The sequence below is a fragment of the Malurus melanocephalus genome, unplaced genomic scaffold (assembly GCF_030028575.1).
Source record: "Malurus melanocephalus ecotype Western Australia unplaced genomic scaffold, MMel_1.1 scaffold_550, whole genome shotgun sequence".
Lineage (NCBI taxonomy): Eukaryota > Metazoa > Chordata > Aves > Passeriformes > Maluridae > Malurus > Malurus melanocephalus.
The window spans coordinates 23005-43838 of NW_026623782.1; the positions used below are offsets into that span (position 1 = coordinate 23005).

Here is a 20834-nt window from a genome sequence, read left to right on the forward strand (position 1 = left end):
ACCTGGCCAGCCTGTCTGTTTTACAGGTGAGAAACCTGAGAGAGGCAGCCACACAAAAAGTCAGAGCAAAACACAGAATTCAGCTGCTGTCAGTCAGGTCATATCACTCTCCTCCTAGCTGCAAAAACATTTCCAGACTAGGGTTAAAATTATCAGCTTAAGATGAGAAGAAGACAAAGTAGTGATCCAGTCTGTTAAACTGAACTGCACTCACTTTTGGGGCTATAATTTCCATCTTCATTGTCCTGCCTAGAGTGCTGCTGTCTACTATAACTTTATGGAGCTGCAAAGCTTGCTCTTTTGTTCCATAAAACTTCAATTTTACTCCAGTAAAACACTCCGTAGATTAATATGATCTATAGTGTCCCACATGAGAAAAAATGTCTACTGAGCAGGGAAAGCACAGAAGGTAAGAAACAGAAACCTTGTTAGAGATAACAGTCCAAAACCACAAAAATAGTAACTTGTAGCAGAAACTTCATAGGCAAGGGAGGCCTAACAAACTGCATTGGGATTTTGTTGCTATGATGTTCTTTTACAGCTTCCCAGAGGGGGAAAAGCTGCTCGATGCTCTGGTAACTGCTTACTCATCACAAGCAGTGACCCAGATTTTACTTTTTCCAACTCGCTCGTATTTGAGGTTGTGAGAACAGACACCTTTTGCCAGTTCTGCCTGCAAACCACAACACACTCTGACAGTTTGGTCTGGAAGCTTAACAGCACCTCGGAAACCTCCCAAAAAAGGCACTTCTGAAAGCACATTGTTGTGACCTGACCATGAACTGAAGCAGGACTAGTTATTTCACATGGGTGAGAAAGGAATTCCAAAGACAAAGATAAGCCACTGACTGTTCTTCAAAGGTCCCTGTGCTCCTCAGCAGCTGCACAATGGACACATCCTAACCTGGGACTGTGAGAGCCCCCACAAAACAATCCCTAAGGGATGTCTGACATACATAATCCCTCCTCTGCATTAGTTTTACATGATTAAAACAAAGGGCTGATCGTTCTTAACTTCAGACTGTTCCAAAATTCAAGATTTCTTTCTCTAAAACCCACATGAAGTGGGACAACTACAGAGAGGTTTTTTCAAATGAATTTTTTTGTTTAAGTGAAATACAGAGTTTCAAGTTTATGAAAATCATGTAGAAAACCTAGCTATCTATACTGGGTATAGATGTAGTCCTATAACCTAGCTATCTATACTGGATATAGATATAGTCCTATAAGTTATGCCTACCATATGAATTAATGTCTTTTGATACTTCTAGCTGAACAAACTCGTGAATAATTAATAAAAATACAAAAGGGAATAGTCATGAACATGACAACAGTATTACACATGGTGTTACTGTCGACTACAGTTTATCCAGGAATGATCATTAAGCTTGCTTTTCACAAGATCTGTAGACARTGGCTATCACTACCCCATGAGGAATTTCCCAGGTGTACAATACAGATGATATTCTAGGAGCAACAGACTCAAAAGTTTGAAGTGCTGTAAAGCAAAAGATAAAACATCACCCTATGGGAAACGAAACAAATGCACTTGGTCATACTTACAGCACAATCAGATACCTTGCTACAAAGAAATCTGCAATTATTGCCTCTATCAATATAGAGGAGTCCTTCCAGTTTTTATGGTATTGAAATACAAGTAAGGACTAGGGAGTAATTCAGATAAAAATCCTTTCATGTCTGATAAAAAAATAATTAAAAAATCTATATGAAAGCCTACAGAAAAAAAACCAAAACAACAACAAACTTAAAAGATATTGCATATTTTCCAGCTAGAGSTATGTCTGGATTTGGGAGTTCTGTTATTAAATATTGTAATATTGTTGGAACAAAGGAATGCCATTTTGAAAGATTMAGGTGGGTTTGCCCAGTGCACCTGTATTACTGAGTTTTCCAGCTGCACCTTTTCAGTCCAGCTACACAGTCCTTAGTCCAGAGAACTGAGATTCATCATTGCTTAAGAGCTGTAAGAGTGATGTGGAGTGCACACGAACAACAATATCATAGTAACTGGGATTTATACAAACAACAATGAAGAGATGTGTTAACATAATGGAAAAAAAAGCTGAAAACTCAAAAAGGAGAAGAATTTCAAACCTGCTGTAAGAATATCCTAAAAGAGAACAAATGGCTGTTATTCCTCCCTCTGGAACAGTTTTAAGCTGTGTGGTGGAAAGGGCTGCCATGAGCCAGGCACCCAAGGCACTGCCCACAGCCCTCAGGTCCTGAGGAAAGGCACCCTCTGACACCTCCAGCATAAAATGGAACATAAAAAAAAGGGGAGACAAAACCATGCTCCTCTGTAAACGAATGAACTGAGCAAGCATGGGCAGTACTTGGAAACCTCACCTTCCTGCAACATAGCTCAGGTTGGAGACTTTGACATCTGGCTGTGACAAACAAACAGTGCTGCTGCATCTACTCATCACTGGGAAAATGAACCCACCTTCAGTAAGAGAATATTTAAAAAATAACAAACCTCATATATTCCATTTACAATGCTTGCATCTCCTTGAGGCATTTGTGAAGAAAAGTAACATAGGAAGGATGCAGTGTAACCTTGATTTAYGCAACTGTAAAGAGCTGAGTAGTAAAGAGTACATGAATTATTAATCACATCTATCACTGGCAGCATTAATTGCCTGGTGAYAGAAATCCTAGTGGACCCTGTTTGCTGAGTAGTCCTCTCAAAGGCAATTGAGAATTTGTGAATTCATGTTATTTCCTATCTCCCTACAGAAAATCAGTGGTCTGAAGAAACAAAGATGGTAACTGAACCACCTACCCCTGTCCCTCCTAGAGTGACTGTTTACTCACGATGCTTCACACTCAGAAGATCTAGTTCCCCTTCTTCAATGCCAAAACAAATACTAAAAGGAGCCACAGCATGTTTAGAAATGCATCACTTGCTTGCTGTTGGCAACTATACAGAAGGAACTTATGTGAGGAGGCCATTCATCAGTCTTCAGATCTGAAGTAACAGCACAGCTACCCAGAAACAGGGCAGCTTTGAGATTCAGGGTGTCAGTGCTTCTCTGGTGGCACACAGCCCACTGCACTCCCACTGCAAGTCACAAAAGGCAAAGGAATGGCAAACAGCTCTGGCTGGAGGTCTCAGTTCTTGTTACAGGATAAAGAGGACARACACCTTGATTCAACTAAAATACTAGGAAACATTCACTTTCCTGACTCATTAAACTAGTAGGAATGTGTTTTAATTCTTTGCAAAAAGTTTTGACTCTGTCACTGAAGAATGACAAGCTTTCTATTTAATGCTACTACAGTACACCCCAGTCAGTATTACCTATCTCACTGTACAACCTATGAAATGTACTGCTTTAGATGGACAACAAAAACTTGTCTTCTCTCTCTCTGAAACGCATTCACTCTTGAGTAAATTGTTTTTGAGAGGGTTTTATAATTGCTTTTTTCATTTATATTGCAATACAGTTAATAATGCTTTCCATAGCAAGATTGCTTGTTGTCTGTTGAATACAGAAACTGTCTTATCACAATATTCCATGCGATGCAAAACTCAGCATAAGCCTGAAGACCTAAAACTCAAATAAAACATTTTCAGCCATTGAAAATATTCTCTAAAATGCTCACATTTTAACAAATGTAAATTATTTAGCAGTCAAATCTTAGCCATACATTATTTAARGAAGTCATAGTTACAAGCTACAGAAGCACCAAGGTCTGAAAATGCTAGCAGATAAATAATGAATAACTAACAWGAGGTCCTTGGAACTGACAAAACCCCACTCAGAACCATGTCACAGCTAAGTTAGTTTGTAACTTAGAGAATGCATTTCAGAAGAATTCAAAATAGGCAACAGAGCTTTTCGAACTATCCAAAAGCAAAACCTCAGAATTACAATTTCAAAGAGCCTTTTTCATTTAGAAAAGATGGAAGATGGAAACATTTGGAGGCCAGAAACTGCAGCTGAAACCCAAATGGAGGTCAGAATTCAATAAACAGCTCAAAAGAGACAAAGCAAAYGAGAAAAGGGCTTTTTTGAAAAGCAGAAAACTGGAGAACAGAAGAGAAAGAGAAATGACAATGAGGTGCCCCAATATCACGGCACTGCTTCTTCTTGGTACTTGTGGCTGCTTTCCCAGGAGCTGCTGCAAAGTGACTGCATGATCTCACTCTGACTGTGAGAGTGAACAAGGTACAAAAAGTGTACAAGGTACAGCACAGAGGGCTGGAYCTGAGTTATCAGAAGTGATCACAAGTGTATGCAACAGGAGTTATGTCAACACAGGCAGGAAAGGATGACTTGTGCACCACATCCAGCTCAGCACTGGCAGGGAGATGCCCCCCAGAAACAAAGGAACGTATTCATCATGAGGCAGTAACAAAAGTTTACATGGARAGCATTTTAGGAAGATGTGTTCACTCACTGGAACCAGGTTCACACAAGGAATTAGGTGTCAGGTTGCTGATTACCTTTGGCAACAGCCAAAAAGGGTTTGCACAAACTTGAGAGAGGAGAATGACTAAGAAACAGAAATCTAAAGGGAMAAGACTGCTTTTAGAAGCAGGTAAGTTATATTAATGGCTCCTGACTGACCCTGTCTGAATAGTTTATTTTTCTGAACAGGAATCAGTGCTTCATCCATAAAATCATGGTTATCTGGCTGTGACAAGCAACCAGGACAAGAACTTGTTCACTTTTCAGCAGCTAYCTTACATTTTACATGCAACTTATTTATAGCAGTTTGCAGAGACGAAAGTCATGATTTTGTCATAATCAATGAAAATCAGAGGAGTGTGACCTCCATGCTGAGAGAGCTCTGTCCCTGTTGTGTCGAGACCTAAAGCACCCATAAAAAAGGTGAAGCTGCCTCTCGTGGTATCCCATCCATAACTGTACCTCCAGCAGTACCAATGAGAAAAACAAGCTTACAGTCTACAGCTCTAGTTTAATCCAGGACTGGCAAACTTCAAAACACATATTTTTAAGGTGTAATTTATGCCAGAGATTTTTTACCATCCCTCATCAGTAACTGCTAAATTAAATAAAGTCCATGCAGAAATTTAAGGCATAAATTCTCAAAGGGCTTTTTAGATTATTTAKCTATCTAGCTCCATATTATACTAGTTTTCATACACTACCTTTCTAATCTAAAACTAGTCTGCTTTAAAAGCCACCCCTTTTTCTGTTAGGCTGTTTATTTCATATTCAGAGAGAAAAGCATTATGATTKTTTTCTTCTTCCATGACTCACTACATAAAAAAATAAAACCCATCTCCTGAAAATTAAGCTATCTTATCTGTATTAGTTACTGGATATTTTTTAGCTACAGTCCTGAACATGCAAAGCATGATGCCTTGTTTCAAAATACTGATTTTTCTCCACTTTGGAAAGTACCTGAGCTTTATGTACTATGTAGTAGGAAGTTTGAGGTTTGTTTCAAACTGACTCTCCGTGCTGTTCAGTGAGCAAGAGCTTTGTTTACTACAGCTTTCTGTGTGAAGCATTTTCCTCATTCTTGATGCCCACAATCTTCTGCATTATCCAAAATCCTCCTGATAAAAGAAGTCTGTGATGGAGCCACTGTAATTGATTARCACCATCCAAAGAAGACTTACACATGGAGAGAAGATCTATGRCACTGCCAACTCTTGCATTATTTCCTTGACATGCCTAAGGTAAATGATTAGTGCATTAAACCCTCAATGTAAGCAGAAATACTTAGCTCTTACAGAAGCAAGAAAAAAAGAGCATGAAAATGTCAATAGACTGTACTATAAAAGCTGAAGATAGTAGAAGACAAACAAAACCATGTATTTTTGAYAGAAAAGTAATTCATATCTTACAGTCTGGTTTTGGTAGTTCACAGTTGCAATTACAAATCTTCCAGTGTCAAGATCTCCTGGTTTTTGTGCTGATGGCGTATGATTCCAGAGTGCTGTGTAAAGAAGACTGCAGGAGATGCCTCAAGTATTTAATCAGGTTTTTTTTTTTTTAATGGTGATTAATGAAGATAACATCAATTAAATTTGAAATTAGAAGYAGCAAATGATACTTTGTATTGAAAGACTACAGAAATGGCCAGAAGCATTACCAAACAAAGAGAAAGAAAAGSGGACACAACTTTTGCCCACTATGARATTACTTATTTTTCAGAAGAAAATGCAGCTTTATCCCTAAAATAATGCAGCATTTTATCCCTAAAAATGCTACCAAACTGAATTCCATCGAACTGTACAGTATAGTTATTTTGCAGACTTTTTACTTCAAAWTCAGCAGCTGGTGGTGTAACCCACCTGTTTTCCTCCTCCAGGTCTGCGAGGATTCTCTCCAGTTCCCCTCTTTCCTCACTCTCCAGAGAAATCAGGATCTGGGCAGGGCTTCGGGGCTGGCTCAGGGGAGATTCCTGGTTCAGACTTTGGCAGTAGTGCTGGATTAACAAGTGTTCATCATCACTGGAAAACAGGGGAGGATAAAACAGGCTGTTCCCTTCCTTCTTTTTAACTTCACAGTGAACATGAGGAGATGATTCACTCCCAGTCTCTCATTTCTTACAAAGAGATTTGCTGAACTCTTTGTAACCAACAGCAGAGCAATGCACCTTGAAGCAAAATCTGCTGACCTGTTCCACTGAATCTCTGGTAATTTTCCTTCTCTGCAGAGACCACTTCCCTCCTTCTCTGCTTCTCAGGTACTTAAAGCCAAGTTTTGCAACAGCTGACAGCCTCAGCTTTCCCCTTCTGACAAATTTTAATTAGGAATTTTCTTGGGGAAGAAAGCAATCTTCTGATGCCTGATCTGAATTGTGGAAGGGTCAATCAGGCAAGGGCAATGCATTTATTTTTGTAACCTACAAATTCTTCTTATATAATAAGAATGTGCCTTATTTATATTTTTTTCCTCTATAAAATTCTAAATGAGGTAAACAACAAGACCCTTGAACTAATATAATGAAAGTATGCTATTTTTCACTCAGGTGTTTGTTTTTTTTTTTTTTTTTTTCAATTTAGAAGTGATGTACACAGTCAGAATACAAATATATTGTTTAATACATATGATCTCTTTCTTTATTTCTATTGCCCCCGAAGCTGTCTGGTATCTGAAACAGAAATATCTCTGGAAGAGAAAAACAAACATAATTCTGAAGACCCTGATCACTTCCCAGAACTACATGGATTGTTTTAGGTGTGGTTTAGGTGCTAAGGAGATGCATCCAAGCCCCAAATGCAACTTCCAACAGCAGTAACTGAGAAGCCATGAAAGGATTCCCTTCACACCATGAGACTGGGTCATTAAAAATGACACTGTGGTGGAGATCTCGTGTAACATAATTCAGTCTAGGTTTTTTTCTGTTATATTTCTAAAACAGAATTTAACAGGCATTTTGAACAGCTGTTATTGTTCAAAAATTATAATTTTCCTTGTTTTCATTTTGTTCCTGAAAATGTTAATGATGCYATTTTATGACTGCAGGAGTGCCAAAGCAATGTAGAGCACATTAACATTAGTTCATAAAAGAGAAGTATTAATTTTTCACAAAAGGAAAGGCTTGCCAGTTCCTAAATTTATACTTTTCATGAAGCACTTCAACTGTGATTTCCTTCAAACCACTGCTTTGCATTTATAAATATTCTTACGGATCTTAAGTGAATTAATAGTGAACAAGTGACATAACTATTGCAGAAAAATGTCACTTTACAAGCATACTATTTTTGTGTGATTTTCACCATGCACAGATATTTTATACATCATGCAGTGACACAACACATTGAAAAAAATTGTGATATATATATATATATATATATATATATATATATATATATATATATATGCTGTGGTTTTTATTTCCCTCCCTCCTTGCTTCCATCTATCACTCTACCTGAACTGATTAGCCCAATAATCCAAATCTTACAAGAATAACAAATAAACATAATCTGACAAACAAAACTGAAGTCATTACAGTCATGCATTCATGGTAAGCCTCGATTTTGCTGTCATTTGTATCTATCTGGATAATATTTCTTSCAAAATGCAAAATGCACAGATCTATTCTCATTTTAATAGTACAAACTGAGTAGCAAACTGGATCATCATTGATTAACTTATGAACTGAATCATGCCAGTACAGCTTCTAATTAATYAAAGAATGAACTGAACAGTAAGACCAGAGTGCAATATAAGAGATACTGTGTATGCATGATTTGTGTGATGAGGACACTGAAATATTTCAGTGGGACAACAAAAAATTCCATCTATTATAGCATTAGTACTATCCATAAAAATACAAAATTGACATATAACTTGGAAACAAGTTTTCATTAACTGCATGAAAATATAATGACATTGCATAGGTATTAGTTTTGAGGTTATTTTAACTTTCTCCTTTTTGAGCCAATATATTGAAATGCTGTATTTGGCTCTACCATGGAGGTAGAGCTTTCAAAGCTTGCAGGCAACAATCCTGCCAAATTAAAAGAGAAACTATTTTGAAACAAACAAAAAACTTTATCATTATCCAAGAACACTCACAGGCTCAGAATCAAMCTCATTAAATGCTAATGATTTGGAATCTCAATTTACCTGAATGAAAACTGGACTGAGTTCTGTGTTTTAAAGGAATGCTACAAATTTAGATTCTGTTTGAATTTTCAAAAAATACACTCCTTTAAACTGTGGTAAGGATGACATCATGCAGCATAGATAAAAACACTTTTAGAGAAGCTGCTTCTTTAGAGAAGAGGGTTTTCACATCTGATTGAATTAGAATCCATGCTATGGCTTCTCCTACACATTTAATGAACCAAGATCAGATTTTCAAACACACCCACGATGTAGCTGCTTCTGTGCTGTAAYATTTCTTCAGAACTATTACTCACAGTTAGTTTCCTGGTTCTATGTCCTTTCATTCAGAGAAATAAACAWKATCATCATCAGAGGAGAGCCACARAAGGGTSTCAGTGTGAAATWAAGATTTAACTACTTCTTGAAAATMAAAACTTWTATTTGTAACTTTACATTTAAAGTAATACAATGAATGCTTGTTAGTGATCTGTCCAACTTACAGTTTGCTACTGCTAGTATTTAATGGTGATGATCAGTCCCTCCTGGCTTACACTTGCAATGAATTTCAGGTATTTGTACACCAAAGATTTCTGCTTTCTCACTGAAGTTTTGAATTACACTGCCCACACCAACATTTTCTAGTTACAGCAATTTAACCATGACTAAGCTTGCAGTACAGACAGAAGCATTTTTTGGCATCTTTGTCCTTAAAACTCATCAGATGACAACCATTTTTTTTAATATAGAATTATTTGCTGAATAAATCAGTAATTTTTGGAAAGAAATTRGTAGTTTTAATTCTGAAGGCATCAATCATTTGTTGTATAGATTTGATATCAAGCCATAACCCATAAATCCAGGCAATAAGATGATACAAATTGAAGGGACRGGAGTACATCATTAAATTGAACCAGATGAGGCACATGGCCATGCAAATTCAGCACTATAAAATTTTGTTACAAGTTATTATCCGTCCCTTAGAAAATACATGTCAAACCCAYGAAAACAGCCTACTTACATGCTCTCATTAGGTGAAATACTGTCATTTAGGTAAGAACCATTGGTGTTCTCCATTTCTGCTAGCCTGTGGAAAAATAAACAAGACTCATTAAAACCAATTATGTTTTTCAGAATCTTTGTTTGTTCTAACATTCTGGAAAGAATTAAGGAGCGTGATGTTTTTGATGAATTTGAAACTTAAATTATTTTACACTCACTGTTGATTACCAAAAGGTTTTGCAATAAGCTATTGCCAAAGATTGATTGCTACAATGGCCTGGCATTGATTGTTACAATGGCCTGGCTAAACTCACTTCTARGTTTCCAACCCTTTCTCTGAGGTTATATTCCAACTTCTCTGAGGTTAGATTCCAACTTCTCTTGATTAATTAATTCCAAAATCAAAGAAAAGCCTTAAGATGCCAGGGGATTACACAAATTGCTTTGTACCTGGCAATGTCATCATGAAAACTGCAATGATCAGTCATTTCTCATTAGTTCTCACACTCACCCCCTCCGAAATGTCCTGCATAATTCAGAAACACCTCTCCTGATCAAGTGATATTGGAGGAGRCAAAGAGGCCAGAATAATTATTTTTCACAACCTCAACCATGAAAATTTGCTTGGTGGAAAAAACATTTTTGTATTTGCAATCAACCCACTTTTTGATTCTTTAGAGCAGTATGAAAGCAGAGAATCGAACTAAAGCAGTGATATACCACTATTGGAATCCTCCAAATCAAGCAAAAATCCTGTTTGTGGTATTTCATGAGGTGAATTGACATTAYAATGACACCTGAGACTCATATAAGAGTTTGGAGGTTTCTGCTCTTCTCATTTGGACTATTACACCACAGTCCATATGAAAATAAAAACCCTATGCAGAATCATAGAACAGTTTGGGTYGRCAGGGACTTTTTATAAAGRTCTCCAGTCCAACACCCCTGMACTAAGCARGGACATCTTCAASTAGACCAGGTGGCTCAGAGCCCCATCCAGTCTGACCTTAAGCAWTTTCAGGGATGGGGCATTCACCACTTCTCTGGGCAATCTGCTCCCAGTGCTTCAACACCCTCATTGCAAAAATTCCTTCATCTAGTTTGAATCTGCCCTCTTCTAGTTTAAAACWTTACCTCTTGTCCTATCACTACAGGTCCTGTTAAAATCTCAGTAACTGAGTGCACAGCTTAACGAGGACCCCATGGGACCTAAATGCCAATTCTGACCATACAGGTGCTCTGGCATGCAAATTAGGACAGGCTGGTTAACAGCAACCACAGATGATGCCCTTGCATCCCAAAGCCTGGACAGCAAAACCCCAAATTTTATGTTTCTTTAAGAAGTGCTCAGGTAGCCTCTAGCCCTCAATTTTTCCTTTYCAAAGTAATTTTAAGAGAAAGATGTGCCTAACACCCAGCTGGTCTCATACCTGCTAGCATAATGTTCAATGCGTGAATGAGTATCATCGTGTGAGAGCTGAGGGGACGAGGCAGGCCTATAAGGCAGAAAACACTGATTAATCACAAACAATACCCCTTTAAAAGTAAAAAGACACTTAGCTATGCCTTTTACCCTCACATCTCTATGCTTGATATGCCACGTTTGATAAAAAGCATGTTAGAACTCCAGGTGTTGTGTGCCTCCTCGAGGCATCGGTGCAAAGTTTTGTGGTGCCACGCTGGGGATTCTGACCATTTGCAATCCGTTTGTTGCCACGACTTTTCTTCACACCAATTCCTGAAGAAGCCTTTTTCCAAGAGTTTATAGAAGATTTTTTCACCCTGGTTTTCCCTTCACACCTGCCTCCTTCACTGGCATTTCTGCTTCACATGCAGCCCTGCACCGGCTGCCAAAGTCCTGCTGGGAACCTCTCCTCTGCCTCCCACCCTGCTCCGGTGCCTGCTTCCAGCACATCCCACTTAAAAGAGCCTTTAAGGATTATTCCACAAGCAGCTAGAAATAAATACAAGAAGCATAAAATGTCTGAAACGAGCCTTTAATGACACACTGCAGACACTGATGATTTTGCCTAGTGTCTTTGAAGAGGTGCAATCTCAGCTGCAGACCAGTGTGTTATATAGGGGAACACAGTCAATTTTGTTGGGTTTTCTGCCTGACAGATGGCATGAAGTCCTTTTCAGTTTTTTTTGTTGATGAAAATTCATGGGACTTTTCTCATCAATTAAGAGCATTGTTTCTTACAGCCTCACCTCTGGAAAACAYCAACAATAATTTGTACTTTGCCTGTGTACTTCAGAAAGCACCCTTAGCTGCCATGTGGGATTTAGCCAATCTATGTGTATTGGGAAGTGCCACACTAACAAAAGGTGATGCAGCTTCCCAAATTGTATGGCAATTTCATATTTTTGCTGAATTTCAACTGCCCTTTATTCCATCTCTGCCAATTCTCATTCTAGAACTGCCTGAAGAAGGAGTTTCTCCCCATTTTAAATTGTTGGATACTATAGATCAGGTTGGGACTGCCCAAAAGTGATTGCACTGCATCGCACAAGCAGGCAGATTTTGTATTTGCTAGTTATAAACCAAAACTTTAAAAATCTTCTGGTTTGTAACAATCCCATGTTAGAAGTTTGACAATCCTGCTGTAAATTTACCAGACTTGTCAGCTTCCAGGTTTCTCATCAGCCTCCAAAGGGCTCTAGATTAGGGTYCTTCTGAATTCATAGAGCTGTATGCTCGATACACAGAATTCATCACCATTTAYATCTCTCTTCACACAGAACAGCAAAGTTTTTTTTTGTCTTTAAGACATTACAGGCCAAGTATAACAAATCTTTATTTTGTCCGAAATGAGCTTTGGCCTCCACTTTTACTGATCACATGTTCAAGCATTGCCAGAGCACACTGGAGGATAAATACTCAGCTCACAGAGTTCCTCAGTGCAGCAGAGATTCARTGGATGGGCAACTGCTTCTCTGAGACTTGATATCCTACTTTGTTTAAGAATGTGCACAGTGCAGGGAAGGGAGGGGAAAAGGATACAATTTCTTTAGAGCAGTGGATCATGGAGGAAGATAATTATGGTTTTCTGATAAATGCAAGTTACCCTCATTTTTCTATTTTTTGTCATACATCAGAGATTAAACTGGTCTTAATTGGTACCATAAATGCATGAAGAGGTTTTGTTTTCAACACACACACAAATGTTGATGCTAATACTCTTCATAGACTAGGAAATATGTGTTAAAAAGTGGTTTTAATTTTGAGCTGGATCATTCACTCAATGCCTCTCACCCTGGCACTGCACATTTATTTGTACCAACACAAAGGGACAACACTTGGTTGGGACCTAATGGGCAATGAAGAGGTGTCTCTTTTTGCAGTAGTGCAAGACAAAAATCAAGCCTGACTGCATGAACACATCCTTGCCATGAACATAGCTTTGCTGCCTTGAAACTGTGCTTCCACTCCAAAAGTGACTAAGCTGTGTAAAATATRTAAATATATATTTTTAAAAGACAACCGTATTGTGTAACTTACTGAAGCTGATTCTCCCTTGCAAGCAGGGATGAGGCTACAATTCCAGGTTTGTCTATCCTTCAGAACATACTGCAATGGAGATATTCCTCAAACAGATTTTTAAAAGTTTGCTTTAGAAAGCAAACCTACTAGAGGAGCACTGCTTTGTGTTAAACTCAGCTGCTCAGAGGTACTTTTGCCAGTCTCTGAACAAACTCGAGAATGACTGTGCTGCATTTTACACACTCTTAGTGACCATCTGTGCTAGAGCTCACAGTCCTTCCTTTCTGAGCACACATACCCAGCACACCTAATCAGCTCAAACAGCCAGCAAGAAGGCTGAGTGACACAGCCAATATTTAGCCAAGATAACCATCCATTTCACARGGGCTCCAGAGCTGCCTTGCACAGGCTGGGGGCTGCAGGAGCACCCTGGGAATTCTAGTCAARTGGTGACCAAGTAGCAAACAGCACCTTCCTGCAATTCCCTGCAKCCCTGGAGATKTGGCTGGCAGGACAAGGRTACYTTCCTTTGTTCATCATTTTWCTGTAGAATCAAGTAAATTGTATTKGTATCATCACAGTTCAAGTAAAAAGACACAAATTCTCACAGCTWTGTAAGACTTGTGAACTGTCCCTTTAATGCCTGACAAGCAGAGTATCTGGGCAAAATASTGGATAATAAGCAGTCAGAACCATTAACTTCCAGCAAAACAAATTGTCTATTTATAAACAAGTCCATGTACACCACATATTAGTGTCAAAATAGCAACAGCATTGCAGAGTGCTGCCAGGTGATGCTCTTCTGAGGCACTTCAAGGATAACCCAAAAACTGGCATGACAACACCAGAAAAAGGTATGAGTGTAGAAATCATGGGAAACTTTTACAACAACTGGTTTTTCTGCTGAAGCTGGAATCACCCTGTAACTGAGAAACAGCTTTAAACCCGTGTAGTTCAGTAACGTGAATTGCAGGTCAAATGCTATACCATGAAGGAAAGAAATAAAGTTAGCAGAAYAAAATGAAGGGCATTTCTATTAATTTCTTATTTTTCTGCTTCCTTGTTAGACCAGATGAAAGGATTGTGCACCAGAAGACACCTGAGTTAGTCTGACAAAAAGTGCAACCTCTCTGTACAAATCCTGCTCCTCGGTATTTCTCAAGTTTTCTGAAGTATTACATTATTAAACTCCCTGTAGCATACAACAGCAAACCTTTGGTGTGAAGCTATTGGTGTAGGCACACCACAATGYTATCACTGCAAGTAACTAGAATTAACCATGTTATGACAGCTTAATGTCATGTTATGTCAGATGTAGCAATGGCATTCCATATGATCCAAGCTTTTCTGAATGTTACTTTTACTTTGCAATTGCTCTGAAGTATAAGAAATCTRCATCCATAGTTGCATTTATAAAGCTCAAAGCCCCTTATTTCAGTCTGGCTCCAGASTTCTGGCCCTCTTGTGGGTGAATTCTCAACCATTTGAGGTTTGCAGTGTTAGATGTGCTTCTTGGTTGCCTAAATTTCCTAGGTAGAGCACTTCTCTTGGCTTCCCAATGGTTTGTGCTCCCAGTGAAAATTATAAAYCAATATTCCAATGTATACATTTCACTCGTTTATTCTACAAAAGATTCAATGGAGGTGCAAGCTATATACATTCCACCATGTAGAAATATACAAAAAAAAAATCTATTTATTAAGTTCTCATTAGTTATCAATATGTAAATTAAAATTACTCCTTATTTAACATTATTCTAGAAGCATCTGTGAAACAYTAGAAGTAGCAAATGCCACAATGGCAAACATGTATCTATCTTTAGTTTATTCTGAGACTATTACCACAATAGTTAGACAATGCATGTGTTGGAGTGGTGCAAGAATGAAAATCCGTTTCACAGCTGAAAAGCCCTGCTTTTTAACTTCTGAAAAAATACAGTAAACATTTCCCCATTTCAACCTGCCTTTGCAAACCKGAATGTATCTAAAAGACCGTAATGAAATAAATACCCAGTGAGCTCTGGATTAACTGGGGCACTCAAGTGTGCAGGGTTGCACATAAAACCAAATTATAGCTTTATCTGCAAAACTGTMATTCCTGAAACTGAATTAAATCCATGTCAAGTTCAATCTCTGTCTTTCAAAAAGCATTTAGTATACATTCAGAGGGATYGACACTTATTCAGAAACACAGATTTTTAAATGACAAACTTTGATAAGCATTAGTAGGTCTGCAGGAAACCCCTGTTAATTCCATGAAAAATATATACTCCAGAAAGAGTACACAGTACAAAATCCATGTCTGCTGGAATTTCCAGGATTTGTCTCATTCTACTTATTTGGGATCAAAACATTCCTTCAGTGAGTGCATCAAAGGAAATAATCATAAAGAAAGAAGGAAATGATCTCATGTAAAACTAAACAAAGAAACAAACAAAAAGAAAAAGTGAGGGAGCGCAGCAGCAGTAGCAGCAGCAGCACACTTCAGCAAAAGTACTCACGCAGAATCTACTGGCCAGAAGTTGATCAGAGTAACAGGACTGCAAGACAAAAAATGAGGAGGTGAAGAGAGAGGCAGAAGAAACTCAGCAGCAAAATAATTACAGAAAGGTTAAAAAAAAAATCACAACAACTAAAAAGCAGAAATYCAACAGACCAACATGAATGGCTGTGAACAGCAACCAACCAAAAAGTGAGAAAAAAATCCTTGAAATCTAAAATTTAAAARGAGAAAGAGAAAGAGCGAGAACAAGCTGCGTGCAATTGCCATTAAACAACTGATTAAAAAACCAAAGGGAACTGGGTTAAGTCATTGATTTCTCCATGTGCATCATTACTGCTTTTTTTTCCATGAAGACATCAAAGTCATTTAGTAAGACTAAATTTATAGGCTGAGAAAAGAAGAAATCATCTGGGAAGCTTGCAAACACGGTAGCCTAATTAAAAAAAATAAAACCAAGGAAAGATACCCATTTGGAAGAAAATAAAAATTYAATGAAGGTATCATTAGCCTCCAAATTGTGCATCAAACTTAGAWGTCTGTAAGACTGCCAGTAAGATTGTGAATATTTTTTTTTTTTTGTTTTGCTAACTGAAGCTGAAGTTCCTCTATAAGGACAGGTGAAAGCAGATAAAGGCAATGGCAACTGGAAGCCCAGCTTGTGTTTTCCTGCCAGCCGAGGTAAACAGAAATGAAAGACATGAAGAGGCTTTATGCATTTAGGAAGTGAAAGGAGTTGGCACCAGCTGGGGAGCTCAAATAGTGTAACCAAATGAATTGCTGCTTAGATACTTCAGAGCTACTCACGTTTCCATGTTGTCTCCCTCCAAGACAGTTTGCACAGGCAGGTAGCCCATTCGTGGGTGCTTTGCAAAATATCTTTTTGTTCGAAATTTGTTTTTTAGTACCTTGGCAAAGTCACGGACGTCTTCTCCTGAAGTTGTCTGAAAGCCACAAATCACAATCAAATCATCTCTCATGAGGTTGTTACTGTTTTTCAGCTGCTTCTTCCTTTGCTGGGTCACTTGGAAGAGCTGTGATCACACCAGGCAGAGCTGCCAATGGCTCGAGCCCCGGAACAGCAAATTTTATTTGTCCATCACTGTCACTTACAATGCACTACACAGAACACTGCTRGTGGGGAGGAAGAGGGAAAGGGAAGAAGCTCCAAAACCTCCTGACAGGCTCATGCCTCACCTCGGGTGATCTCAGACAAGAATTTGTCATTTCCTCACCAGGCTGGGGAAGACTCTCTGCCTCCTTTTGGTTCAGCACTAAAATGGCTGTAGTGGAGGACACACAGCCAGTCTGTGTGTCCAGCTGGGTGCTTCCCTGGCTGGATCCCACCTCTTGTCATCTCCATCTCATGGACTTGTCAGTCTGTGAAAATCTCTAGGTACATCTTCTTTCCTGTTTCCCTCCTCAAACTTCTGTGCCATTAATATTTTGATCAGAGGGAGACAARAAGCAGGTGGGAGCTGCTGAAAGGTCTCAGATCAGTTACCTCTTCCTGCTCAGTGTGAAGCTAACAGCATTTCAGATAAATACCCCAAGGAGAGAACAATTTGCATGAAGTTTTCTACTCCCCTGCCTGCAGCAGGCTTCCCTTGCTGCTGTAGAGACCAGCAGAGGAGCACAACATAGATTTAGAGTCCCAACGACCAGAAAGAGTCAAGAAGAGTTTAAAGGATGTCTGCTGTGAARATGCAAGAGCCTGACGAAGAATTGGGCAATTTCCTGACGAATTTTAATGTAAGACTTCAATTACCTTAATCAGACTGCACTCCCTTCTCTGAACCTTGCAGAAACACTAGACCCTGAAGTACTGCTCTTTTACAGTAAATTAAAWTCCTCCTGACCCAYATAACAATATCTTCTGCAGTGTATSTAATTTAAAGGAAAGAAATGAGGGAAAAGTTAATCTTTCTGACATTTTTACTGAGTTCTATGCCTGCTGCTTAGAGAGGAAGGATATGATGAAACCTATCACTCAAGCCAACCTTCACAGAGCTGCTTAAACACAGATCGATTTTTTAAAAATAGGAAAATTAAGGATGCCCTGAAAATTTATCTGCAGAAAGACTGAAAGGCATTAACAGAAAAGGCAAATATCATCCCTGTACTTATGATACCTACAAGCTTCATGTAAAGCTGGAAAGAATTTGGCTCCCTTTGTGGTCAGACTGTTTGGCAGGGAAATTCAGTGAAAGCAATGACTGGCAGAGAAGTGACACAGCAGAAGCTATGAGCCAGTACAGCAGCATCTGTATGTTCAAGCAATTGAGATAATATTCAGTAATATWCAGTAATACTCAGTATCAGCTTTCTTTAATTCATTGGAAGTAAAGACATTTGGGGAAGGGAGGGATTAAGTGCGTCCAGACCACCAGAGGACTGCAGAAAGGAGATTTATTGAGGTGGCTCCCCGCCCATGCCCCTAGAGAAGGGAATTCCCTCTGCTGAATTCCATCTGCAGTGCCTGCCAGCTCCTAACCAGCTTGTCATCAACAGAGCAGCAAACACAGGGAAACTTTCAACATTTAATCTCAGCACAAATAGATTAAGCTTTCTGTCCAGTTGCTCACTTGTGCCATTCATAACCATTTATTAATGCCCTGTCTATTTTTGATGTTGAGAACACTTTCTATTGCATTTGACTGTTATTTAGATTAAGTGRTTTCAGGTWTGATTAGCAATGAAACATTCTTTGCTTCARCCTTCCTGGGACTGTTCTCCCCYGAACCTTTTCCATGACAAGCAAACAGCAAAATGCTGTGTTTGCACAGAAASACCCKGATCTAGCTGCTACCACAAGAATCCCAAGAAGAAAATACATCTTCTAGTGACARCTAAAAGCATCAGACAMCTCTCATACGATCCAAGTGCCCTTTAAAAATGTTYAAGGAGCACAGGAAAGGCAAAGAAAATGTAATTATTATGTGAACGAGATGAYAAACTGAGGCTATTTTCAGCCAAASCYTGATTTACTCCACAGATGTTTTATTACAAATGRTTTTTAGAGTAAAATCATCCAGACCAAAATTCCCAGCAGAACTGGTTTATGAGGAAGAAACAGTGGAGTTTCAGCATCCTAGCTCTCTTAAATGAAAGCAACACACAAGCCTCTGGGTCGAGCATGTTCCAAAAGTATTCTGAAACCAAATTATTTCATAAGAAATAGTTCTTTCGATTCACATAGGATAACTTTACCACCAGCAGACTTTTCCCAGTTTGGTTTAAGAAAGTGCCTTGCCAAACCCCCTCCCCAGACCTCATCCCTGACTGKAAACCCTAGATGTAGACAGGTCTATCAGTGTGACACACTTCCTTCCAACAATGTGTTTTTTATGTTTGTGTGTCACTGCATCAAACCCTAACAGAAAAATCATCCTGCATTTCCATCTCAGTCTATAAGCTGTCTTCTATGCTTTGTTTGAAACCTCTTTAAAAGCTTATCTCTTTGAACAATAAATCAAGCTGTGTTGCTTTCAGGAATAATTGTTGCAATTCTTCTGTCTAAATGAAAATCAGGCAACTGCCTTGCCTTATTCTGACTCAACCTTTTGTAAGAGAGGGAAAATTATCACATCCCTCAGGTATTTAGCATGAGTTCTCAAAGCTCCCGTAAGCAGAATTAAAGACTGCAGTGCTCAAAAATTTTTGATACTAAAAGGGAGGGAGAATAAAAATATCAGAACACTTCAGTGTGCACATCAAATTATTGCAAAGGTATTAACAAAGAAGGCATCACATGTCTTGCATCTGCCAAAATGCATTTTAAGGTGAGAGATTAGTGTGGAGGAAGAYGGAAAAATGCCCTGCCACCTGCACRCCCTTTTTCATTCATTTAGAAAACAATTACAAACTAGACACGATAGCTTCAGTGCATGCTCAGTCCCCCAGTACCTGGGTAAATTTCCTGTAATAGCAGTAACACAAACCAGAGAGGGACTTGCTGTGTGTCACATTCACTTCCCCCTCCAYCCCAGTTAATCCTTCTCTAATTCAACTGGCTGCTTGTGCAGCCAGGCACGGCACATTAGCATGGGTTGCTGGAGTTCAGGGAAAAATTTACTGGCTGTGAATGGTTCTTTATTCTGATCCAGCATTCTGGACATGGTGGCAGGTTTCTGTTCACCACCAYGTTCACCTCTTAGTAATCCATATTTTTAGAAAGAACACAAAGCTGCTGAACACAGTATTGCAATGAATTGCTGCAGGCTGGGGGTGCATCTCATAATCCTTTTTTGACTTCTCTTTCCTCAAATACATCAAAAGGCTAAGAAATAGTTGAAAGATGCTGGTTTGTACATTCTGTGCACCATTCACAAATCTCCCACATTGTTTATTAGCAAGAATAGTAAAGGGTTTAAAGTGCAAAGCAAACCCACAGTCAGCTCAGGAAGGAGGGGCTGAGCTGCAGGTGGAGGGAAGGCTCCCAGGCGGTCGGTCAGTCACTCACTCACCCTGCCTACGACTCAGATCACGAGATTCTGCACTAGGAATGCCTGCAATGGAGAAGTCTGTTCAGACCTGCCTGGGCAGCACCAGCAATTCCCTATGGCGTGTGCAGCAGCTCAGGCAAATTGCCTTTCCAGCAACCCCAGTCCCTGTGGGACAGCACTGAAAACCACAGGCAATGAATAACCACAAAGAGCCAGCAAATGTGCACTGCTTGCCCTTGCASAGATTCCCATGAAATACTGACATTGAAAGGTAAAAGTTCACAAATAATGCAAGTAACTATACATATGTTAAAACTAACAAAAATTCTGGGMTTGCTTTACTATAATATTTTAGGGGAATAAATTTGTTCCCTCTTTTTTAAGTTTCTAAGAAAAGCTGAGAATCTTTACTTCATTGTGGCCATGCCTTTTTGCTTGGATGAAGATGTAAAGACTATTAATATAATTTTATGAGGCTAGCATCATAATTTTGATGCTTTATTTTCACCATTTATCATTACCAGTARATGAAAGACTAGGAATCATCCTGCCTCACCAGGAAATGCTGACCAGAGAGCACTGCTTCAAGACCACCATAAGCAAACAGCACAGGCAGCTATAAGCTCAGTCTTGCTATAGGGTGGAAGTTTAACTTGAGAGAACCTCTAATTTATGCTTTGCACTGGTTGTGTGAGAGGACAAAAAGAAAAAGGAGCAMACTGACAGAGAAATGTGGAATTTCCTTTGCCAGAAAGGAAAGAAAATGAAAGAAATGTTTATGCAAAAATGATCCTTTTGGGAACAGTGAAAGAAGGGTGAAGACCCTCACCACATCATCACTGCACT

At 38.9% G+C, this 20834-nt stretch overlaps 1 protein-coding gene across 3 annotated transcripts in view; it reads right to left on the reverse strand.

The window, feature by feature from the left end:
* The window catches only part of LOC130583047 (dystrophin-like), a 382130-nt gene that overhangs the window by 20390 nt on the left and 340906 nt on the right, over window positions 1-20834 (reverse strand). For 2 of the 3 annotated variants that reach the window (XM_057382115.1, XM_057382113.1), the window contains 5 exons: window positions 16351-16487; window positions 15545-15583; window positions 10991-11056; window positions 9580-9645; window positions 6296-6454 (listed from right to left, as the gene is read on the reverse strand). In XM_057382115.1, coding sequence (XP_057238098.1) covers window positions 6296-6454; window positions 9580-9645; window positions 10991-11056; window positions 15545-15583; window positions 16351-16487 — 467 coding nt within the window. The remainder of the gene's footprint in view (window positions 1-6295; window positions 6455-9579; window positions 9646-10990; window positions 11057-15544; window positions 15584-16350; window positions 16488-20834) is intronic. The other variant, XM_057382114.1, reaches the window with a different exon arrangement.